Source organism: Pan paniscus, chromosome 18, assembly GCF_029289425.2.
Source record: "Pan paniscus chromosome 18, NHGRI_mPanPan1-v2.0_pri, whole genome shotgun sequence".
Classification (NCBI taxonomy): Eukaryota; Metazoa; Chordata; class Mammalia; order Primates; family Hominidae; genus Pan; species Pan paniscus.
Window position 1 is genome coordinate 79461512 of NC_073267.2, and position 25115 is coordinate 79486626.

At 49.7% G+C, this 25115-nt stretch overlaps 1 protein-coding gene and 1 non-coding gene across 11 annotated transcripts in view; both read left to right on the forward strand.

Moving 5' to 3' along the window:
• WWP2 (WW domain containing E3 ubiquitin protein ligase 2) overlaps positions 1-25115 on the forward strand; it is a 180092-nt gene that overhangs the window by 149521 nt on the left and 5456 nt on the right. For 9 of the 10 annotated variants that reach the window (XM_003814535.5, XM_003814536.5, XM_055100406.2 and 6 more), the window contains 9 exons: positions 6461-6635; positions 14300-14354; positions 18318-18399; positions 18999-19127; positions 20021-20096; positions 20374-20445; positions 20667-20755; positions 22830-22989; positions 24713-24846. In XM_003814535.5, coding sequence (XP_003814583.1) covers positions 6461-6635; positions 14300-14354; positions 18318-18399; positions 18999-19127; positions 20021-20096; positions 20374-20445; positions 20667-20755; positions 22830-22989; positions 24713-24846 — 972 coding nt within the window. Of the gene's footprint in view, positions 1-1007; positions 1688-6460; positions 6636-14299; positions 14355-18317; positions 18400-18998; positions 19128-20020; positions 20097-20373; positions 20446-20666; positions 20756-22829; positions 22990-24712; positions 24847-25115 lie in introns of those variants that run through there. The other variant, XR_010110280.1, reaches the window with a different exon arrangement.
• Positions 21964-22025, forward strand: MIR140 (microRNA mir-140). Its single transcript, NR_163095.1, has one exon. It is a non-coding gene; the product is annotated as a microRNA mir-140 (primary transcript).

Sequence of the window (25115 nt, forward strand, 5' to 3'; positions counted from 1 at the left end):
CTTTTATCCGGGAGCAATAAGTATTGGACCTAGTAGCTCAGGGTGAATGCATCCATTTGCTCATCAGTCACTCTTAAGCAGTGTTCAGACCACAGGTAAGCAAAGAGTGATCACTGTGAAACAGGAGGATTGAGGAGGCCTCACAGAGGGAAGTGGCTCCAACTCTTGCAAGAAGATGATCCAGGTTGGGGGGACAGTGGAGGTGGCTGCCTGCATATGGGAAGGGAAAGGATGTGTTTGGGGAAGGATGCATGGGGTGGTTATGCTGGAGTGGAAGGGTTGTATGAAGTAAAGAAGGTCCAAGTGTGCCCGGCGGGGCTCTCAGGTTTGGGGGAGATGCCCACCGGAGCCAAAGAGGGTGGAAGGGCTGACTGGGCCTCCAGTCACTGTTCTGTGCAAGATTTCAACTGAAATAAAGAGTGCAATCGTGCTTCTTAGAAGGGGAAATTCACCACAGCAGAGTACTTTTAGTTAAACATGTGGCTTGAACATGTGTTTATTTCTATTCTTCCTGAAAACCCACTAAGATAGTAATAAAGGTATTAAAAAGGCATAAACCTTCAACAATAAAGGGATGGAAGAGGAGAAACAGCATATGGGAGATGTTAATCAAAGTTTAGTTTCTGATAGATAAATGGCAGAGCCGAGAGAACGAAACCCACACCTGCAGGATGAGGAATCCACCAGGAAGCCGGCTGATGTGCACCATGGGGCTCTGGAAAGCCTCAGCGATTAGAGGCACCAAGGATGGGTGTGGAATGAGATTAAAACCTTGGCTGGGCTCGGTTGCTCACGCCTGTAATCCCAGCACTTTGGGAGGCCAAGGCAGGTGGATCATGAAGTCAGGAGATTGAGACCATCCTGGCTAACACGGTGAAACCCCATCTGTACTAAAAATACAAAAAATTATCCAGGCATGGTGGCACACACCTGTAGTCCCAGCTGCTTGGGAGGCTGAGGCAGGAGAATTGTTTGAACCCCAGCGGCGGAGGTTACAGTGAGCTGAGATTGCACCACTGCACCACTCTAGCCTGGACGACAGAGCGAGACTCCATCTCAAAAAAAAACAAAACAAAACCTCATTGGTTTTAGATCAGTTGGAAGATGAGTTGGAAGTTTGTGCAGGGAGTTAGATTCACACACACACACACACACACACACACACACACACACACACACAGCCTCATGACTGCCTCTGACATTGAGAAGCTGCAGAGAGAGTGGGAGGACCAGGTCTGGGGACACAAACTATAGCTGAAGGCCAGGATGAACTCAGAAACAAGAGATTAAATGCGGATGCTATCTCCATTCCCCAGGCTGAAAATTGGAGGGTAGTTTTGTTTGTTTGTTTGTTTGTTTTTGCTGGGGAAAGTGATAGTCTAAGAAAAAGAAACATAGATTGTGATATTTGGGAACCTTCTAGTGAAATAGCTGAGACTCTTCCTGGTCACTCTACAGTCTGCAGCCCTCATCTGAGGATACAGAACTCAGTCAGTGTTTTAGTGGCTCACTGTTAAATGCGAATGAACACAGCTGGGCACGGTGGCTCACACCTGTAACAGTAGAACTTCCAGAGGCCAAGGCAGGAGGATCTGGAAGTAGAACTTCCAGAGGCCAAGGCGGGAGGATCACTCGAGTCCAGGAGTTCGAGACTAGCCTGGGCAACATATGGAGAACCAGTCTCTACAAAAAAAAAAAAAAAAAAAAAAAAAAAAAAATATATATATATATATATATATATATATATTTTTTTTTTTTTTTTTTTTTTTTTTTTTTGAGACAGAATTTTTGCTCTCATTGCCCAGGCTGGAGTGCAGTGGCGCAATCTCGGCTCACTGCAACCTCCACCTCCCAGGTTCAAGCGATTCTCCTGCCTCAGCCTCCTAAGTAGTTGGGGTTACAGGCACATGCCACCACGCCCAGCTAATTTTTGTAATTTTTTTTTTTTTTTAAGTAGAGATGGGGTTTCACCATGTTGGCCAGGCTGGTCTCGAACTCCTGACATCAGGTGAGCCACCCGCCTCGGCCTCCCAAAGTGGTGGGATTACAGGCGTGAGCCACCACGCCCGGCCAAAAAAAAGTTTTTTTTAAATTAGCTGAGTGTGGTGGTGCATGCCTCTGTTCCCAGCTACTTGGGAGGCTGAGGTGGGAGAATCAGTTGGGCCTGGAAGGTTGAGGCTGCAGTGAGCCGTGATTGTGCCACTGCGCTCCAGCCTGGGTGACAGAGCAAGACCCTGTCTCAAAAAATTATAATAATAAGTAAAAATAAATGTGAACAAACAGCCAAAGATGAGCAGACAGAAAAAAGAGACTTGGTGAAAACAATATAGGAAGCTGAAAAACAGCTTTGGAAAGGAAAACCAGATTATAATTGATATCCTCAAAGATTTGGGAGAAAATAATGGCATCTGTGCAACAAGAACAGGAGGCCATGAAATGGACCAGGCAGAAAACAGGAGCTTTTAGAAATTAATATATATGACAACAGAAATGAAAAATTCAGTAGAATGGTTGAAAGGTAAATTTGGGCTGGGCATGGTGGCTCACGCATGTAATCCCAGCACTTTGGGAGGGCGAGGCAGGTGGATCACCTGAGATCAGAAGTTCGAGACCAGCCTGGCCAACATGGTGAAACCCCCGTCTCTACTAAAAATATAAAAAATTAGCCAGGCGTGGTGGTGCATGCCTATAATCCCAGCTACTCGCGAGGCTGAGGAAGGAGAATCGCTTGAACCTGGGAGGCGGAGGTTGCAGTGAACTGAGATCACACCATTGCACTCCAGCCTGGGCGACAGAGCGAGACTCTGTCTCAAAAAAAAAAGAAAAAAAAAAAGAAAAAGAAAGTGATAAATTTGGAGATAAGAAGATGAGAAGATGTGACCAAGACATTCAATATCTGAAGAATAGTTCTTTAGCAAGAACTTGCGGAATAGCAGGAAAGAACAGAGAAACAGGCAATAGGAAATCATTAGGAAAGAAAATTGCCAGAACTCAATTATCCAGATTCAAACAGCTCACCACATGCCTAGCCCAGAGGATAAAAAAAGACTCACCCCAAGGCTCATCTGATTGAATTTCTGAGTGCCAAGAGACAGCCTCAGAAACTTCCAGAGGGAAAAAACAGAGCACCTAGAAAGGATCAGGAGCCAAGAGTGCCATCCTTCTTCTCAGCAGCTGTAGAGCAGGACCTTCGCAATTCCGATGGAAAATGATTTCCTGCCGGGCACAGTGGCTCAAACGTCTAATCCCAGCACTTTGGGGGGCCAAGGCAGGAGGATCGTTTGAGTCCAGGAGTTCAAGACCAGCCTGGGCAACACAGTGAGACACTATCTCTTCGAAAAACAAAAAATTGGCCCCGCATGGTGGTGCGTGCCTGTAGTCCTAGCTACTTGGGAGGCTGAGGTGGGAGGATCACTTGAGCTGGGAGGTCGAGGCTGCAGTGAGCCATGATCATGCCACTGCACTCCAGCCTGGGCAACAGAGCAAGACCCTGTCTCAAAGAAACAAAAAAGAAAATGATTTCCTGTCTAGAAATCAACTTTGAGTTATTTTAACATTTGAATGTGAGAGTAGAAGTAAAGGCATCTTCAGACATTCTGGGCTTCAAAAAATTAACCTTGATACATCCTGTCTTGGAAGCTACTCCATGATTTATCGCACCAAATCCCACCAGGAAGCCAAGAAAGAAGAATGAATGGGATGCAAGACACAGGGAACTTAACCCCGAGGCCGTGGAATCTCCCAGGAGGAGGAGAAGGGAAGGCAAGTCAGGTCAAGGACACAGAGCAGGTGTGAGGTGGACACACAACTGTCCACGTCAGATGAGGGAGAGATGTGGCCGAGAGAGGAAGGCCACTGCCAGGCCACCTGTTCCGTCTGAGAATCTGGGGATGCATCAGTGATAGGTTCTTGAAAACCACACAGAAGACGACAAGGAAGTTCTCACCTCCAGAAAAAAGAAAAAAGTTGTTACAAGTAAGGAAATGTACTTGTAGTATTCTACATTGTCATCCAAACCCTGAATATTGATTTAATGGTGAGTTTCCATATTGAGAGGACGAGGGGAGGAGATAGTTGAGGGATGGAATACAATACCTACATCCTCATCCCTCATCTTTGGTAGTGGAAAGTCCATAAGCGATAGCAAATATGGCAAAAATCAAGAAATAATGAGCCAGGCTTGGTGGTGCACACCTGAGACTACTCAGCTACTCAGGAGGCTGAGGCTGGAGGATAGTTTGAGCCCAGCAGTTCAAATCCAGTTTGGGCAACATAGTGAGATCCTGTCTCTGTATTAAAGAAAAGACAAAAAGCAATGAAATAGACATGTTATTTAGAGACACAGATGTACACATATACTAGTAGAAGCAATTGAGAGTTGAAAGTGGTTGCCTTCGGGGAACAGGAGTCAGCAATGGGGCAAGAGACCATCGTTTTTCATTATATTCCCTGCAGTCCTGTTTATGTTTCAAAACTATATACATATGACTTCGGGCCGGGTGCAGGGGCTCACACCTGTAATCCTAGCACTTTGGGAGGCTGAGGCGAGAGGATTGCTTGACCCCAGGAGTTTGAGACTAGCCTGAGCCACATGGGGAGGCTTCCATGTCTACAAAAATTTTTTTTAAAAATTAGTTGAATGTGATGGTGCATTCCTGTGGTCCTAGCTATTCAGGAGGCTAAGGTGGGAGGATCACTTGAGCCTGGGAGGTGAGGCTGCAGTGAGCCATGATCCTGCTACTCTACTCTAGCCTGGACTAACAGAGTGAGACCCTGTCAAAAAAAAAAAAAAAATCTTTGGTAACAAATAAAAATAAATAAAAATTACTAGTTTAGACAAATTATGAGAAAGCTAGGAAGGTTCCAGATTTTTGTGAGCCTTGTGTACTTACTAAAGGATTTTGACTCAAGGGCAATGGGGAGTCAATTGAAGTGTTGTTGTTGTTGCTGTTGTTGTTGTTTGAGACAGGATCTCACTCTGTCGCCCAGGCTGGAGTGTAGCAGCATAATCATAGTTCACTGTATCCTTGACCTCCCAGGCACAAGCAGTCCTCCCACCTCAGCCGCCCAAGTAGCTGGGACCAAGGGCGCACACTCCACCACCCCCAGCTAATTTTTAAAAAATATTTTTGTAGAGATGGGGGTCTCCCTCTGTTGCTTAGGCTGGTCAATTGAAGTTTTTGAGCAGGAGTGTGACCGAAGGGCTCAGTCTAGTGGGTTACTCTGATGGCTATTTGTAGGCTGGATGGAGTGGGGAGGTTAATTCTGGGGTAGGAGCAGTAGTCCAAGGGTGAGGTGATAGAGATCTGGACATAGGAATGGAAAATGGAAAGTCAGAGGCAGGGAGACAGTGAAAAAGCAGCAGTCAGGCTGAATGATTGATAGCAGCAGGAATGATGTTGGCCTGGTTTCATCCCTGGGAGGAGAATTGACAAGAGGAGACTGAGGAAAGGCCTGGGTGTGGGGAGAGAGCTGTGGCATTCAATTGAATGAAGGGTGACAGCCGGTCATGAAGGTGAGGCACTCTAGCAGGCAGAATCCAGACAAAATCTGGGAACTGACTGTGGGTCCTAGGAACCACTTGAAGGGAAACCATTTTTAGGGAGGCCTTGAGTTTAAAAAAAAATCATTGAGGCCGGGTGCAGTGGCTCACGCCTGTAATCTCAGCACTTTGGGAGGCCGAGGTGGGAGGATCGTTTGAGTCCAGGAGTTCGAGACCAGTCTGGGCAACATGGCGAAACTCCATCTCTACTAAAAATATAAACAGTGAGACTCTGTCTCAAAACAAAACAAAACCAAAGACCATGCAACATGTTTACACTGGCACCTTATATCAGGTGAGTTTCAGTTGCAAGTAACAAAAGTTGTTATCAACATTGGCTTAAATAAGGAAGGGAATGTATTGGCTCATGTAACTGAAAATTCTAGATATCAATCCTGATTCCAAGCGAAGCTTGGGCTACTCAACAATATCACCAAGGAATTGGCTTTTCTCCCATTTTTCTGCTCTGCCATCCACTGGGTCAACTTCCTATTGTCTTCGGGTCCAAAATAATAGCCAGTGGCCCCCAGGACCACATGCTTCCTCAGTCATATTCAGAAAGGATGAGCAACTATTATTTTTCCTAGATTTGCTAGCAGATGTCCTGAGATTGGCTGTGGCTGGCTCAACATAAATCACATGTGCACTTCTGGTCCAGGCAACCATGCAACTCTGAGGTTGGGAACAGAGTCAGCTTCCCCAGAACCACATGGATCCCCAAATTAGAAATTGAGAGCTAATGGCAAGGAGGGATTGGGTGCTGCAGAGGCAACCACAGATGTCTGCTATAATCAGCTGAGCCCCAGCAACCTCTGTGACAGGGCCTGCCCGGCTGTGCTAGGCATCCTGAGACTTTTCTAGAATTGGGGGATGGGAGTGGGGTGGTCATTATATTCATTCTGAGGTTCCTATTTCCAGCTGGGAAAAACGCACAGATCCCCGAGGCAGGTTTTACTATGTGGATCACAATACTCGGACCACCACCTGGCAGCGTCCGACCGCGGAGTACGTGCGCAACTATGAGCAGTGGCAGTCGCAGCGGAATCAGCTCCAGGGGGCCATGCAGCACTTCAGCCAAAGATTCCTCTACCAGGTGAGAGGGCAGGCGCTTGGCCCAAGGTGGGGCCGCCTCCCTGCGCTTGCGAATGTGCAGCCTCACGTGTTCTCTGTTGACCTGCTTAGTGAGCAGGGAAAACAGCGTCTGGCAACATCAGTGCTCTGCCCCTGGAGATTTTACTCATCACAGTGAAATTCCTCAAATTCCAGCGTTCCTCACTCAGCAGCTCCATGTCTAGCCTCTGTGTTTAAGGAATCAACGTGTCTAAAACTGAATTCCCCGTCTTTCTTCCAAGATCGGCTTTCATTTCTGCCCCCTTCATTCAAGTCCATTTTCCCTGACTTGCACCCTGACTTGCTTTGACTTCTCCCATCCCTCACCTTTCCAGATCAAAGCAATCACCAGGCAACATAGTGAGACCCTGTCTCTAAACAAAAACAAAAACAAAAACAAAAACCTGCTACTGTTTTTTGTTAGATCTTTATTATCTGACACATTCTCAGGGATGAAGGATCCTTGGGCTCATCTAGATCAGGGATTGGCAAATAATAGTCCATGGGCCAAGCTGGCCTGCCACTTCATTTTGTTAATAAAGTTTCATTGAAACATAAGAACACTCAGCAGTTTACATATTAATGGTGGCTGCTTTCGTGGTACAATGGTAGAGTTAAGTATCACAATAAAGACTGTACAGCTCAGAAATCCTAAAGTAGCCTAAGTCTACTGTCTGACCCTTTGCAGAAAAAGTTTGTTATCTTTGGTCTAGCTGAGCCTCCTTCTTTCTGATGCTTGATCATCTTCTGCCCCTTCCCATCTGAATTGCTAGAGCAGCCTCTAAATTGTTCTCTCCATTGGCCTTCTCTCTCTTCCAATCCATCTGGCCTATTCCCCTCAGAGCAGTCTTCAAATGTTACTGTCATTGCATCCATTTACTGGCTCAAAACCTTTTGTGGTCTTTACCTAAAGAGTAACATTTAAATTTTCTTTTTTCTTTTCTTTCTTTTTTTTTTTTTTTGAGATGGAGTCTTGCTCTGTTGCCCATGCTGGAGTGCAGTGGCACAATCTCGGCTCACTGCAACCTCTGTCTCCTAGGTTCAAGCAATTCTCCTGCCCCAGCCTCCCAAGTAGCTGGGATTACAGGTGCCCACCACCACACCCGGCTAATTTTTGTATTTTTAGTAGAGATGGGGTTTTGCCATGTTGGCCAGGCTGATCTTGAACTCCTGACCTCAAGTGACCTGCCCTCCTCGGCCTCCCAAAGTGCTGGGATTACAAGCATGAGCCACCATCCCCAACCACATTTAAATTTTCTTTTCTTTTCTTATCTCTTTTTTTTAAGATGGAGTTTTGCTCTTGTTGCCCAAGCTGGAGTGCAATGGCATGATCTCAGCTCCATCCCTGACCACATTTAAATTTTCTTTTCTTTTCTTTTTTCTTTTTTTTGAGATGGAGTTTCGCTCTTGTTGCCCAAGCTGGAGTGCAATGGCATGATCTCAGCTCACTGTAACCTCCACCGCCCGGGTTCAAGCAATTCTCCTGCCTCACCCTCCCAAGTAGCTGGGATTACAGGCACACGCCACCATGCCTGGCTAATTTTTTGTATTTTTAGTAGAGACTGGGTTTCACCATGTTGGTCAGGCTGGTCTCGAACTCCTGACCTCAGGTAATCTGCCCACCTTGGCCTCCCAAAGTGCTGGGATTACAGGTGTGAACCACCATGCCTGGCCCACATTTAAATTTTCTAGTCCAGAATTGTGGGTGCTCTGGTTTCAAACTAACTGCCTAAACAGTCTCCTATACCGTGTCCCTGTGGGAACCCTCCCAGTTCCACCTGCTGGAGTCTCCATCCCATTAGAGGGTCCACAATGAGCTGGAGGTGGGGAAGCCCAGCTGCAAAGCCTCTTTGGTAGGGAGACATGGGACTCCCAAGTTGGCTGATTATATTTTCTCAGAGCGCTTTAGATGCGAAGGTTTGGATCTACAGCAGAACGAACACAGGATATGATGGTGCATTGCAGGCTGGAAATGTTTTGAGCTGGGTCCCTGACTTTTTTTTTTTTTTTTTTTTTGAGACAAGGTCTCATTCTGTGTCACCCAGGGTGGAGTGCAGTGGCATGATCATGGCTTATTGCAGCCTTGACCTCCTGGGCTGAAGTGATCCTCCCACCTCAGCCCCCTCAAGTAGCTGGGACTACAGGCATGCACAGTCACACCTGGCTAATTTTTTGTATTTTTAGTAGAGATGGGGTTTTGCCATGTTGCCCAGGCTGGTCTTGAACTCCTGGGCTCAAGCAATCCACCTGCCTTGGCCTCCCAAAGTGCTGGGATTACAGGTGTGAGTCACCACACCCAGCTGATGGACCCCCAACTTTTAATCATCAGCCATAAGTCACTGTAGCATCTTCCTTGGTTAGTTCTGTCTGTGGGGATGGATTGCTCATTGTACAGGGAGGAAACCATGGAGGACCTCAGTTTCCTTAGCAGAGGTGAGCAGAAAGTGTGGTGTTTGTCTTAGTAAGTTGCTCCAGGGTTGACGATCATGCCCCTCTCCAGCCAGGGCCCCGCTGTCTAGCCCAGTGCAGCTCTGCACACTTTCTTGGGCTAGGCTTCCCACCCATGCCTGCCACACATGCCTGACATCCAATTCTGGCATGTTTCAGAATTGGATGGAATCTGGTCTTTCACCACATTTCAGAGATTGCTCCTTTTGAGCTGGGCCCAAAAGATTTTGCCTGCCATTTTCTTGGGTGGTTGTGGCTGCAAAACTGGGAAGGTCTGGGGCATCTTTCTTCTTTGACCTATCTGTCCTTTGACTTAGAGACAAGGACGTATTTTAGGAGTTTCACATGGTTTTTGTCTACCTGATTATCCAAAATTTCTCATTAAAAAAAAAAAAATGGAACTGAATGTTGTGGTGCACACCTGTAATTCCAGCAACTTGGAAGACTGGCGGGTGGGAGGATCACTTGAGCCCAGGAGTTTGAGGCTGCAGTGACCTATAATAGTGCCACTGCACTCCAGTCTGGATGACAGTAAGATCCTGTCTCAATAAATAAATAAATAAAATAAAATGCATTAAAGCAATTTTTTTTTCCCTTAAAAGCCCCACTAGTTAGGTTCTGTGGATTGACCAAGATGTTGGTGTGTGAAAGGGAAGATTCCCAGATTCTGGAGCTCACATCTGCCTGGTCTTTTTGGAGTCTTCCGTCCTTTTGCCTGCCTCTCTTAGCAACATTATTCTGGGTTTATAGAGGTAGAATTTGACTTGGAGGGTTCCCTAGAAGTAAAACTTAAAAAACACTAAAAAATTCTTCTTTCTGAGTACTCTAAAATGGTTTTCTCAGCCTCGCTGGGGATGTGGGAGGGTTCTGCATGGAGGTGATAGTTACCTTTTCTCCATGAAACAAGACTCATATTGAAAAATGTGGCAGGAATCTTTCTTTGGTCTGCTTTCAATGTCTCTCTGTTGATTTTCCTCCCCCTCTGGCACTGGTTTTCTCCTCTTGTTTGCTATGGTGCCATGTCCTGGTTACAAGTAAGAAGGGTTGCTTTCATATAGTTATTTTGGGGTTTGGCTTGGGCCCAGAGTTTGACTCGGAAGACTTAAGACCCAATACTAGACTAGCTAGCGGCCTCCCCTCCTCCTCTTGCTGGGCTTCAACTGAGACCTTGTTCTTCTTTGCTGCACTGCAGAGAACATGAAATACAGTTCAAAATGGAAATCAAGGGAATCCCAGATTGCAGTCTCCTGTAATTCCTTCCTGCTGTCTGCCTCAGCACACACCTTCTCCAGTTCCTCTAAATTCTGGTTCTTAGTTTTTCTGCCATGTTTCCCTTTCCCAACTCCTAGTGTGCTAATGTTGCCCGTGATCATCGTGTATCTTTTCGTTTGCTTGCTTCACCATTGCAGTTTCTTTTTGCCGTCTTGTGTCGTGTTCCTGCTGGGACCCACTGAAGATGCCTGGCACAGCCTTGCACATTGTGCTGTTGTGACGGGACTATCACACGGCCAGCAATTTCTGGGGCATCTCTCTCTGCAGTATTGAAACGGATTATTTTGACCGGGCGCGGTGGCTCAGCCTGTAATCCCAGCACTTTGGGAGGCTGAGGCAGGCGGATCACTTGAGGTCGGGAATTCAAGACCATCCTGGCCAACATGGTGAAACCCTGTCTCTACTAAAAATACAAAAATTAGCTGGCCGTGGTGGTGGGCACCTTTAGTCCCAGCTACTTGGGAGGCTGAGGCAGGAGAATCGCTTGAACTCGGGAGGCAGAGGTCGGTTGTGGTGAGCTGAGATCATGCCACTGCACTCCAGCCAGAGCGACAGAGTGAGACTCCATCTCAAAAAAAAAAAAAAAAAAGGTAAAAGAAACAGATTATTCTGTGGCTCTTAGGGTGTGGACTCCAAATTGCATTATCGAGAAACAGACAACTTGTTTCTTACTCTGCAATGAGCCCCTTGCATTGAATTCTCAAGCACCTGGATTTTGTTCTGCATCCGTCTGGTGCATCCTTAAAAAAAAAAAAAAAATGCCTGCGTTCCACGCTGCAACCTTTATGCCCTTCCCAGACCTTTCTTACCCTCAGCTGTATTTGCTAGACATTCTTTATTTCTGAGTTTGTATCTTAAAATATTACTGGAACTTTGTGCTTAGTTCCCAAGGGACTTGAACTCTCATGAGCTCTCTGGCTTATGGCCTGCACCCCAGATCTCCCAACCCAGGGACCATTACCCGGGAAGAGGATTCCACAGTGTTCTTTTCTGTTCCTAGTGATAGAGAACATCTAGGATCTCCCTTCTGGCTGCAGAGTCCCGCTTTCCCCCATCTCCATCCTTTTCTGCTCCACGTAACACCTTGACATCTCTCATTTTAGGGGAATGTGGTAGAAGAGGAGGGGCAGCTGGTTGGCTCATTGGAGGTGTGGGGTTTTTGGCTTTTGGTTTTCTGGCCATGATGCATAGTTTTTATTTTTCATTTCTTCTTGTTCCTTTCCTTCTGGCTTTATTTTTCAAGTTGTACTGCGTACCTTAGGGAAGAAGTATCCAAAATCGTCAAGTGCTTCTATTTAACAATGAAAAGTAAAATTGTTGTGAGGATCAGCTCCCATTGATTCTGATTTTATTAGGTTGGTGCAAAAGTAATTGTGGTTTTTGCCACGACTCTTTTTTTTTTTTGAGACGGAGTCTCGCTCTGTTGCCCAGGTTAGAGTGCAGTGGCGCAATCTCGGCTCACTGCAACCTCTGCCTCTTGGGTTTAAGCGATTATCCTGCCTCAGCCTACTGAGTAGCTGGGATTATAGGTGCCTGCCACTATGACTGGCTAATTTTTGTATTTTCAGTAGAGACAGGGTTTCCCCATGTTGGCCAGGCTGGTCTCGAACTCCTGACCTCAAGTGATCCATCCGCCTCAGACTCCCAAAGTGCTGGGATCACCAGCCTGAGCCACGGCACCCGGCCGCCATGACTCCACAATTACTTTTGCACCAACCTAATAAATGTTGTTTGTGTTTATCAGTTCTGGTGTCTCTCCCTTTCCTATCTGCCTCCTCTTCTCCTCGCTTCTTATAGGTGTGTGTGTTGGGGGGGTGGGGGGGGCGTTCTGATAGAATAACAAACAGAGGATACCAAGGAAATTTTTTTAAAAACCCTTTAACGAAAGAGAGCCAACATTGCATGAAGGCTGAGATTTTTTTTAAAAGGCAAGGATTCAGAAAAGGGCTGATCAGTATTTTCTGATCCTAGTTCAGTGCTAGTCAGGGAGACCGTCAGTAAAGACCTTTTTGGTCTGTTGATTTGTAGAATTAAGCAAAAGATGACCATGCCCCTGTGGAAGCTGGGTTGGTACCAGCTGGTAGCTGATTTCCCAGGAGAACCCTGAACGCTTTACAGATGATCTACTGACTCCAAAACAAGACCTGAAGCAGCAAACACTTTTACACCAAATGCGTCTTTTAATGTCTTAAAATAACTTTTTCTATAGTCCTTCCCTTTTGCAAGGTCACTGCTGTAGCTCAGCACTTACCCAGTGCCTCTGGCTCCATGATGTAGAATACGTGTGTTTTCGCATTTGTTCCTTTGCCTCTGTTGCTGAATGTTTTTAATGTGTTAACTACAAAACAGAGTTGGAGGAACTTGGATTTTATGAGATGCTGTACCCTATCTCCCCCAACCCCCCAACACACAGACACACGCCCCCATGACTTGGAATTCGGGAGATTTTTTTCAGTAATGATTCAACGTGATTTGTGATGGAGAATTTTAGGCACAGCTCGAGATCAATGATAAAGGGCCCTAAATCAAGGTGAGCTTCCCCCACCTCCGTGCACTTGCATTCTGTGTGGGCAGGAGGCCCTGCCCTGAAAGGGGGCTCCGTCCTGTCAAGAGCCTATGGTTTCAAGACTTAAACGTCTTTGTTGGAACTTGCTTGGAAGAGGGGCCTGTGTTGCCACCTTGGAAAGAAAGTTTCTCTGTCCTTTCAGCTGGGGGTGGAGGGAGGGCTGTGGAAGGGGGCTTGCTGGCAGTTGAGTTCCACCAATGTTTTCTCAAGCCGACACTGAGCCCCATTCATCCTCCTGCCCATGTGTGGCTCCGGCACCCCTAGACGGGGCCAGCCCAGCAGCCTGAAGTCCGCATTTAGAACTTGATCCCCTCTTATAACGATTAAATTTTAGTAAGTAAAATAAAAATGCTTCAGAAAGAAAAAAAAGGAAGAAAGAGTGGAACAATACTTGTTTTATTTAACGACCAGAACTTTTTGACAGCACCCCCCTTCCCCGCAGGATATGAGAATGCCTGGTCCACTGCAGTCCATCCCCAGGGACCTCGAAGCAGAATTTGGCTGGAGGGGGTGCGGGGGGGATTCTAATGTAAACAGTGACCCTGAAGCCCTGGAGCCGGTTCCCCCTTCTTTCCCCTGTCTCCCCTTCTGTCTTGCTGCCCCACCCCCAGCCCCAACACCCCCCGCCCCCGCTCCCCCCCCCCCCCCCCGGCCCCGAGACAAACACAGAACACTGAGCAACTTCAGGTTCAGGCAGGGGAGGAATAAAGGTGCTTTGTAAAGGGGAAGGAAAACATTCCTGGGGGAGGTGAGGGCTTGGGGCATGAATGTGCCCTCAGTCTGGGTGGACGCTGCACACCCAGATGGGAGGTTGGGGGGACGCCGAGGTGGAGGGAGGAGGGCCGGGCCCCAGCCAGGAAGCTCTGGGCGTGGGCAGGGCTTGTGGGAATGATTTCATTGGAAAGGCCTGCGATATTTTTTCCCCTCCTGCGTGTGGTTCTTGGAGAAAGTTGGAGGTGGTGGTGATTTCAGTCGCCTTGGCTGCCTTGAGCCGGAGCTGAGCGGAGGCACTGGGCCGAGCCTGCTTCCCGGGCCTTCCTACCATGCCAGGGCTGCTCCCTGCCTCCGCCACCCTGGCACACCTTCGCCCGCGTACCTCCTCCTCCCCGTCGCTCTACCTTTTCCAAAACTCACTTGGGCCCTCCGTGCGCAGGGTTCTTTTTTGGTTTTTCTGTAAAAATCAAAACAAAAAACAGAGACTTTTGAGAGGAGCAGATGCCACCTAAAGTCCCACTGCATTCCCTGCAAAGTGCTCAAATGTGGAAGCCAGTCATTGGCATTTTTATTTTTTATTGATTGATTTATTTTTTTGCCAGTGGCTTTTTGTAACCTCTGTGTTCTGCTGTGTTTCTTGTGTTTAGTCTTCGAGTGCTTCGACTGACCATGATCCCCTGGGCCCCCTCCCTCCTGGCTGGGGTAAGTACTGAGTTCTCTTCCCGGCCCTCGGCCTTCCGTCAGCCACGGTGCTCTGTCCTCTCCTCCCGCGTGTCTTCCTTCCCTGTTCCTGTCCCTCTGTTTTCCATCTCTCCCCTCTCCAGCACACTCTCTGGGCATGCCCCACCAGAGCAATTACAGGTGATGGAGCTGGGCAGCTGGGAAAGTAACCAAGCTCCACTGAACCACTGTAGCATCCACCCACCATCGCTAAAGGAGTGTGACCCTAAGAAAAGATGTCCCTGAGCAGCTGGGGGGCTATTGGCTTTTGGTCTTGAGTTTCAAGGTACTCAAGAGTCCATGCTACCACTAAGATATTTTGACACTGCCTAACTCCCAAATGGATTTGTTTCAGATCTGTGACCGTATGGTTGGAATGATCCACCTTAACAAATCTTTCTTTGCAGCTGAGATGTTGGAGGACTTTGGTCTAATTTTGACTAATAGAAGCCACCTTTTTATTTCTGACATAGCTGTGAAAGAGACCAGAGGGAAGCAGATACGAGAGTTGACTGCCAGGTGGTGACTCTGGAAACGCATCGCTGCTAGTTATTATTGCCGTGTAGATTTCTCCTCGCCCTTGGTAGCCGCCTCTTACCTATCCCAAGTCCTTGATGTGATTTGCTGACAGTGAGTTAAGGGATGGACATCCATGACTTAGGAGAGATGATAGGCTTCATGGCTATTCTAGGAAGGAGTAGCCATGCAAAAAGGGTCATTAGAGATTATGAGACTTAGCGCATTTGATAGAGCTGGGGCAGAGTTTTATTTAATCTTGTGAGAGTCACTGGGAGCAGAAGAAAGCAGTTTTTGCGGGAACCAGCATGTGTTGGGTTTCATTTATTGGTTAGGCCAGCAGAAGACGGTAAACGTTGGTTTGGTGGTGTTGACAGATGGTGTGAAACTGGGAGGGGGTGCGCTCGACAACAAAGATGGAGAGGTGCATCCTGGGAAGTTGGCAGTGATAGGATGGGCATCTGATGCCTGGAAACATGCAGCTTTGGAGCTGGATCTTCTCGATGCAGACACTTCTGCTCTCGGGTAGTTATTTAAGAGGTTGTGTCAACCCTGTTATACCTGCAGGGTACCACTTAGTCAATGAGCACTGCAGTCCAGTGTGCCAGAAGGGCCTTCTGGTCCTTCTGATTGGAGAGATCATTTAGTGAAACTTCCACACATTTGTTGATGTTCAGCTCGGGGATCCCTTACGCAGATAGCTGCCCCACATGGCTCCCTGGACCAAAGAAAGATCATTAGTATCTCAGAGATTGGCAGCAACTCCAATGTGAGAGAGTAAAACTCTGAAGACCCTGCGTCGTCAGTAGGCAGGGGAAAATGCGTCAGATTACACAAGAATCTGTACTGCTGTTTAGTAGCCAGTGGCATAGAAGCCGGGGACTTCTAGTGTGTTTCAGGCTCTGTAGAGGCAGGTGATGTAGCCCAGTCAAGTGGGTTTTCATGCCAGTTCTGCTGAGTGATGGTCACCAGGTAAGCACAGCTGGTGGAGACTTGAAAACAGCTCTCGAATGCTAAGTGTGGAAATATTTGAGATAGAAATGGAGGAGCCGTGGTCAGAGTCGATGCTGTTAATGAACGATCAGAAAAAAACCCACAAAACTGTCATAGTCTAGAATTAAGAGGAAGAACATTCTGGCTAAAGGCCAGGGCTCCTTCTGAATCTCAGATCCTTGCGGATCTGTGTTGGCTGCCCCAGGGCTGTGGCTGGGGCCGCCTCCCCAGGGCTCACCGAGAATGAACAGGAAGAACAGCCAGACCAAGTGAGAGTGATCGGCAGCTTGCTAACCCAGCCTGCTGGTGTCCCTCTCTGCTGCCCCAGGAGAGACCCCGCATCTTCCCCACACACTGCTGTGGGACTCAGGACACCTCGGGTTCAGATCCACATCTGCCCTCAGCAGCCCTGACCCTGGGCCTGTGGCTGAATATGTCTGAGTCCGTTTGTCCTAAAATGAGGTCGAGCCAGGTGTTCCTGGGGTCCTTCCCAGCCCCCAACTGAAACTGAATGCCGCGAGGCAGCCAGCCGGCCTTGGGAGGCCTCCACACAGCAGCAGTGCCAGAAATGACGACACAGGCCTCAGGCCCGCTGGACAGATCCCCCTGGCCCTGTGGTTAGCCTTGGCTTTGGTCCTTAACAGGGCAGACGTGGAGGATCTAGTTCAAAGCAGTAGCTTCGGGGCTGGGAGCAGCCCCTCCCCTGGAAACCTCTTGGGAAGCCTTCCTTCTGTGTGTTCTGAGGTGGTGGTAGCTCTGTAACAGCTCTGGGCACCTCCTGTTCTTTCTTTCCTTTGGCTTTCTTTTATTTATTTTTTATTTATAAAATAGAGATGAAGTCTCGCCGTGTTGCCCAGGCTGGTCTCGAACTCCTGGGCTCGAGCGATCCTCCTGCCTCAGCCTCCCAAAGTGCTGGGATTACAGGCGTGATCCACCGTGCCCAGCCTGTCTTTATTTTTATTTTATTTATTTGTTTTTCCAGCTTTATTGAGGTATGATTGACAAATAATGTCTGTTTGTAAAATTTCAGTCGAGTCATAGATACCAGGTAAGGCAGAGAGTGGGAGGGAGACTGAGGCCTTGGTCTGGTGTTGGGAGCACTGCAGCTCGAGTCTTGGAGTCAGGAGGGGGTTGTTGCACTTCCCTGTTCTGCTCCTTTTTCAGCTTTCTGGTTCCCTGTAGCTTCTGGAACTGATTATTTTTGTTTCTTTAATGCTGCCCTGTCTTGTAAAAGGAGAGCCATTAGCATCATTTGTTTTCAGGAGAGAAGCAGATTTGAAGGCTCAGGAACTTCCTGGGAAAGGTTACCTCTTTTGAGCCAAGAGCTTTACCCCCTAGTTGTTTTTTTTTTTTTTTTTTTTTCTCCTGTCTACCTGGAGCTGAGAGGTTATCCCTTTCAATCCCTCTCAAGGTCCAGAATCACCAGCTAGGGTTGGGTCTGCCCCTGGAGCCCAGACTCCTCCCTTGGGGACCCCAGAGCCCTTATCAGTATATCAGTAAAGGGCAAGAGAACAGAGATTGTTCAGAGCAGAGGAAAAGTGTATTTGTTCCCCAGCCCCACTCCATGAACATTCCCGTCTCAAAGCACATACTTAGGCGTAAGAACAGGATAGGCAGGCCAGGCACAGTGGCTTATTGCCTGTAATCCCAGTACTTTGGGAGGCTGAGGCAGGAGGATCACTTGAGGCCAGGAGTTCGAGACCAGCCAGGACAACATAGCGAGACCCTGTCTTTATATAAAAAAGAAAAAAAAGATACAAGTCTAAGAAGAGGCTGGGCAGTGTAAGTGTCCTCAGCCCCAGATATCATTTATTTGCTTATAAGCAAGAAAGAGGCGTGCCAGGGTATGAGAGTTTTAGAACAAGACTTAGCCTGTAAGTGGGAGAAGAGGGAGATCTTGGAGGGTACAGGGGCGCAAGGTGCAGAGCACTGATCAGAGAGGTGCGAGGGAAATGCAGCCACCCCATAAGGACTGCGCCCTGTAGGACAGAGGCGCCCAGGTTAGCTGCATGCAGTGCAGAGGGTCCCAGGACCAGGGATCAGCTGTGAGGGACTTGGGTGGGGGGCCTGACGGGTTAGGGACTGCCCGGCTTCCGTGCTGCACACAGCTGGGAGCAATTATGCCTCTGGTTTGAGCTGTGCTGCTCCCTCCGGGTGGCCACACCACCCCCTCCCTCCGACCAACCAACCAAAGAAGTGCTTCATCTCGAGTTGGAAGTGTGTCACCCCCCCCACCACCAACAACAAGGAAGGACCCTCTTTGTCCCTTTCCCAGTGACAAGTGTGAGTGAGCTTGGCTTTGGCTGGTTCTTCTCTAACAGGCTGACAACAGGGAGATAAACTCAGACCCAGCACCCAGGAGGTGGGAACCTCAGGGAAAGGACACCGGCTCTCCGTGTTTGAATCTGATGTTCTTTCTTTCTTCTCATGTGGCAGAGAAGAGACAGGACAATGGACGGGTGTATTACGTGAACCATAACACTCGCACGACCCAGTGGGAGGATCCCCGGACCCAGGGGTAAGGACTTGGGCTGAGAGGGGGGCCGGGCTGGGCTGGGTCTCTGTGCAGCTCCAGCATTGGGCAGGTGGCTTTGGACTGCATCGTCCCAGAGGGCTGATGTCAGGGACCTTTAGCCACACACAAGTGTCTTGAGACTCTCACCGTACAGATACACTGTTGGCCTGATGAGAGCTTAAAAGGGGTTTCTTAAATAGACCTTCCTGGTGGATGGAGGCAGCCCGGCTGGCGGGTGTTGCTGGTCTCCATACTGATTGTGCTGGCTGCTGATAATTGGATTGCAAAAAGGTTGAGGGCATCCTGGTCTCCCAAAACCCCCAAGTGAAGCTGTGCTGGGGCACAGGGTGCCTCAGGATTGCTGGTGGCTGCTCAGTCCAATGCCATCCATGCAGGGCTGGGTTTTTGGCCATGAGATAATAAGTGACCTCTCCGTGCTGCGGAACTGTCCTCACGACTTGGGTCATGCTTCTTGGGTGCATGTCCTCAAGGTCCCTCATGGGCTCTGCAGAGACAAAGCCACACTTTGAGGACCCAGCCTCCAACCACCAAGGTCCAGAAGGTGGGGCCAGCCCTTCACCCTTTTCTTCCCGTGTTTCCAGGATGATCCAGGAACCAGCTCTGCCCCCAGGATGGGAGATGAAATACACCAGCGAGGGGGTGCGATACTTTGTGGACCACAATACCCGCACCACCACCTTTAAGGATCCTCGCCCGGGGTTTGAGTCGGGGTAAGGACTTTGTGCAGGTAGCAGCAGTGTCAGGAGCCAAGGCCCAGGCTGTCCTTGTTCTGGCTCTGGGAGGCCCACTTTGGGTGGCCCCTGTGGTGCGTTCTACTGCCCTTACTGCCCTCTAGTGGCCAATGTTGATGTCATATTAAAGGGGATGGGAGGATAGCTTGAGCCCAGGAGTTTGAGACCAGCCTGGACAACGTAGCGAGACCGTGTCTCCACAAGAATAAAAAAGATTAACCAGGCTGAGAAAAATGGCAAGACCCCATCTCTACAAAAAAAATTTAAAAATTGGCTGGATGTGGTGGTGCATGCCTGTAGTCCCAGCTACGTAGGAGGCTGAGGTGGGAGGATCCCTTGAGCTCAGGAGTTTGAGGCTGCAGTGAGCTATGATGGCACCACTGCACTCCAGCTCAGGTGACAGAGTGAGTCCCTGTTTCTAAAAAATAATAATACATTTAAAATTAGCTCAGTGTGGTAGCACACTCCTGTAGTCCTAGCTACTTGGAAAGCTGAGGCGGGAGGATCGCTTAAGACCAGGAATTCGAGGCCGCAGTGAGCCATGATCACACCACTGCACTGCAGCCTGAGTGACAGAGCAAGACCCCGTCTCTAGAAAATGAACAAACAAATAAATAAGATGGGATGGGGAGGAAGGGACTATCCTGTTTATTCCGAATGACACTAGAGTTATTTCTCTAAAAGCAAGAAGTCTGGCTTTATTTCTAGATTTTCTTTTTTATTCTTCAAGGATCTTAATGACAGTCACTTCCTCGCCTTACATTACTAATCTTTAAATTAACATAGCACCAGCTTTCCTTAGGGCTGACAAAGACAAGTTGTTCATTTTCTGAGAAATCGCATGAACCCCTGAACATCTTTGCTCTTCCCAGGACGAAGCAAGGTTCCCCTGGTGCTTATGACCGCAGTTTTCGGTGGAAGTATCACCAGTTCCGTTTCCTCTGCCATGTGAGTTCTGGTACTGGGGCTCCCGTGGCAGTTGGGGTTACTGAGTTATTTCAGTGTGAGTTCCCGGCACAGCAGCAGGTATCGGAATGTTTGTGTCTTAGGCGGGGGCAAGACACTTGTCTAACCCGGAGCTGGCTGTCTCTAGGAAGCGAGTTTTCATTCCTAGGGGACATGCTGTTGCCTCCTGGCCCAGCAGGCTGGGGAATGCCTGTTCATACAGACAGGAGAACAGATGACCACTTGAGGCTCGATTTAAAGTTCTTTTTTTTTTTTTCAGTCAAATGCCCTACCTAGCCACGTGAAGATCAGCGTTTCCAGGCAGACGCTTTTCGAAGATTCCTTCCAACAGGTTAGATCATGGTGCCCGAAACCAGTGGCAGGCCGACGCCCTCCTCCCAGCACCCCATCTCCTATCGCGTGGCCTGTTAAACCCACACTGCAGACTTTCCAGGGCATGGGTCTTGGTGACTGTGTCTGCTGGATATTGGGCCTTAGAGTCCCCTGTCCCTCCCGCCCCTGCCTGCTGTGGAAGGGAGAGTGGCAGGCTGGCCCAATGCTCTGTCTTCCCAGATCATGAACATGAAACCCTATGACCTGCGCCGCCGGCTCTACATCATCATGCGTGGCGAGGAGGGCCTGGACTATGGGGGCATCGCCAGGTGAGCTTGAGTGCCCCGGAAGGCTGCCCTGTACCCCGCTTCCGCAGGCTACAGCATCCATGGCCAGAAAGCTGCCCCCTGCTCACATTCCCTCCCAAAGCTCTCATGCATCTTCAGGAATGGGCACAGTGTGGCATTCAAAATACGTGAACCCGCCAGGCGCGGTGGCTCACGCCTATAATCCCAGCACTTTGGGAGGCTGAGGCAGGTGGATCACCTGAGGTCGGGGGTTCGAGACCAGCCTGACCAACATGGAGAAACCCCGTCTCTACTAAAAATACACAATTAGCTGAGCGTGGTGGTGCATGCCTGTAATCCCAGCTCCTGGGGAGGCTGAGGCGGGAGAATCACTCGAACCTGGGAGGCAGGAGGTTGCAGTGAGCCGAGATCGTGCCATTGCACTCCATCCTGGGCAACAAGAGCGAACCTCCGTCTCAAAAACAAAACAAACAAAAAAACAAAATACGTGAATCCATGTGGCCAGTCCATTGGGCCTGGAACAGGGGCCTGGGGTGCCCCGCTGGGCTGGACATTAAGCCTTTAGTTACTGGGTCATGAGGCGACGGAGGACTCCTGGGAGGGGCGAGAGCTCAGTACAATGGCTCTGTTATCTACCAATGTGTCATGTTTCTGTACTTTAACAACCAGGCCAGCAGCATCTGGGCAGTTGAATATAGGGGCCATGTGGTCATCCATTAGAGTTGACCCTGGGATCCCCTCCTCTTAAGGCAGCCAGGGCAGGTGAAGTCAGGTGTCCCCGTGTGGATAAGCTGTGTCATGATCCACAGGGCCTTGAGCAGGGCTCAACTGCATGTCACATGCCTGGGGTCAGTAAAACTGTAACGGCTTATGTCACCCTAAAAAGAGTCCAAAGCATTGTCTTGCCTTCACCCTGGTCCACCCATAAAAGTTAACAGTCCCGCTGGGAAATGCTGCCTTGGACAGCAGGGCAGAAGGGCCCCGGTAGAGAGAGAGAGCGCTGTGGCCCGCAGCGACCTCTCCGCTCGAGACCTCTCCCGGTGTGGGCATGTCTTCCCGCTTGGTGTTGGGTTAACTTGCTTCTGGTCCTCTGTTCGGTGGTGGCGTTGCCTTCTGCGCTGGCCCCGTGGATGGATGTTCCTTTTTTCCGTGGTGACCTCCTCTCCAGGCTCTGCTTGGTGGGCTTCTGGTGTGGCCGCGCCCTGTGTGTGTCTCTCTCTGTGTCCTGCCAGTGGTTTTACCCTATGGTAGGTTACGTCATGCTGTTCTACCACAGGGTAGAACCACGGACAGGATACCGGGGCACCCTCTGCGTCGACGGACTCCTCGTCTGCCCAGCCACAAACAGCCCAGCAGCCGGGGACTGGCCCCCTTGGGACATCCCCTTGCTGGTTTAGCTCAAGCCCAAAAGGACTCTGAATTCATGCCTGAGGCTCGCACCCAGGGCACGGGCGTTGGTTCAGATGAATGCGTGGAAGTGTGGGAACGGGGATGGTGTTGGGGTCTGGGGGTGAAGGGAGGGCAAAGTGCAAGAGTGTGGCATAGCTGGTGGGCATGAGGTTTCTCATCTGAAGGCAGCATGGATTACATTGTCATGGATCGGGGTTGGAAATGTGTTGCTGTGTATTTACGTTATGTTGCCCACCCAGGTAGAGTGGAAACAGGGTAGTTGCTATTCAAACAGAACCTTTGCAGAAAAATTATTGTAATAAACATGCATCGTGCCCTTGTGCAGTGCACAGGCTATGCAACTGAGCATGGTGACCCAGGGTACAAGGACCCCTTTACCATTAGAGGCTCTGGATATTGTGATGTAAAGTCTTGGAACACATCACCTGGGAGCCGACAATCACACGTTTTCCCAAATATCATCCTCAAATGCAGTTGCCGCCCTGGTTCACTGTAGGTCTGAGCCTGCCCTGTTCACTGACCAGCTGTTCATATAGGTTAGCCCGGGTGCTTGTCACAGGGCTCGACTCCCTGGGACACGTGTCCCCATACTAACCTGAGACACGATGGTGAAGAGACACAGCTCCTGTGCAGATGTGCACGAAGGGACCCATTATTCTTGTCTTTTCTATCTCTTCCCTCACAGAGAGTGGTTTTTCCTCCTGTCTCACGAGGTGCTCAACCCTATGTATTGTTTATTTGAATATGCCGGAAAGAACAATTACTGCCTGCAGATCAACCCCGCCTCCTCCATCAACCCGGACCACCTCACCTACTTTCGCTTTATAGGCAGATTCATCGCCATGGTAAGGGGGCCCCAGGGGTCTGCCTAGTTCCCTCCTCCTCTCCCTCCTCTTCCCTCTCGTGGTGAAGTGTGCCAGGGGCACCAGGGGAATCTGCTCTTTCTCTGAGACCTCCAGGAAGGGGCAGCATTGGAGGAGGCCCTGGGCCTGTTCACCAGGAGGCAGCGTGGCGTGAACGGCAGTCCCCGTGGACTGGCTCACCCTCTCGGGGCTCCACCCTTTGCCCCCATAGAGCTCGTAACCTAAAAATGCAAAAAGCTAGAGAGAGTTCTGGAGAAACCAGAGCTTTCTCAGTGGCTGCCCTGTAGGTAGTGAAGAGTTTCCATGTTGCTTTGTATAGGACTTGTCAAGAGGGAGCCCAGGGTCTCTGGGCCACAGACTTTACTGAACATTAAATATGTGCTCTGTTGAGGGCCTTGGGATGACAGGGCCAGGTGAAACCATAGCTGCCCACCTGCTGCCTGTCTCTGGGAGGTGACACTGTCACGGCATTTGGGAATGTCCCACTGAGACACTAAGCCTTCTGGAAGGGCATTTGGAATCAACACTAGTGTAGAACAAAACGTAAAGTCTGTGGCCCAGAGACCCTGGGCCCCCTCTTGACAAGTCCTATGCAAAGCAACATAGAAACTCTTCAGTACCTACAGGGCAGCCACTGAGAAAGCTCTGGTTTCTCCAGAACTATCTCCAGCTTTTTGCATTTTTAGGTTACCAGCTCTATGGGGGCGAAGGGTAGAGCCCAGAGAGGGCGCGCCAGTCCATGGGGGCTGCTGTTCACGCCACGCTGCCTCCTGGTGAACAGTAGACTGGCTGGTGCAGGGTGTAGGGACATCTGTCAGAAAGTGAGCCAGTTCTGGGGAGGGGCATCCCAGCGTCTGTATTTAACTGGAAAGAGGGACACAATGTGAATATGGAAAGGGAGGTCCTGCCACGTGCCCCGTTGAGGGTCCTGGGAGCGTGGAGAACCCGGATTGAGAAGCGGAGCCCGTGGGAGGCACAGCGCGAGAGCCACATGCATAGCTGGAGATGTTTCAATTCTCCTTTCCTTCGCTTCTTCCCCTGCCTTCCTGAGTGTCCCACCCGGCTCCCCTCTTAGGAGGACCCAAGCGCCCCATGAGCCTGTGACTAAATATGGCCGGCCCTTCCCATCGTCGAGGAGTTCTTGGCCAAGGTGCTGGGCTCTGGAAATGGGCACGTTCTTCCCAGGTCTAGAGACCCGCCTGGCCCAGCAGCCAACAGGACAGACCGGTAAAACCCTAGACTATTACTCACCATTGGCCGCCAGCTCTCGCTGTCAGCGGTGTCTGCATTATTTTTGGCTGCCTTTGCCACCCACCCTGAGCGCCAGTGAATCAGGGCTGCCACCTGGAGCTGTTCTGAGCAAGCCTTTTCTGTGAGCGTGGGGCAGACCTTTGCTAGGCCAGGAGCCAGCCGGCCAGCATGCGGGGCAGATGCGGGCCCGGATGTGGGTTCCCGCACCAGCTGGCTCTGCCCAGTCCTTGCGGTCTGCAGGGCAGGGTGGGAGTCCCTCTGTAGGTACAAGTCAGGATAAAGGCGTTGTTTACTCCTGAGGCCCTCCCGCTGCGTCCGAGGCAGCTGCTGCTGTAGTTCTGTCAGGGAAGGAAGGCGGGTAGCGGTAGCAGAGTTTGATACCGAGCATCCGAGAGCTGGTCTTGGCAGTGCCCAGGGAAGGCCAAACCTCTGTGCTGTGCCTCTTCCTTCCCAGGCGCTGTACCATGGAAAGTTCATCGACACGGGCTTCACCCTCCCTTTCTACAAGCGGATGCTCAATAAGAGACCAACCCTGAAAGACCTGGAGTCCATTGACCCTGAGTTCTACAACTCCATTGTCTGGATCAAGTGAGTTCCCTGCCCCCTTGCCCCACCGCGCTGATAGGAGGGACGTCTCTGGGTGGGAAGCAGGTACTGATGGCCTTTATTTTGTCTGCCAGTGTGGCCCCTGAGCTCTTGTCCAGCCTCTATAAGAGCTTGTGGAGAGGAATGTCCTCTGGGTCCCCTGGGGACAGTTCTAGAACCTTCTCCTTGAGTCAAGGAGCTGTCCCCTGTCACTGTTCAGGATTCTAGGCCACCTGTGGGTCCTTGGTGTCCCACGGGCAACAGAGCAGGAT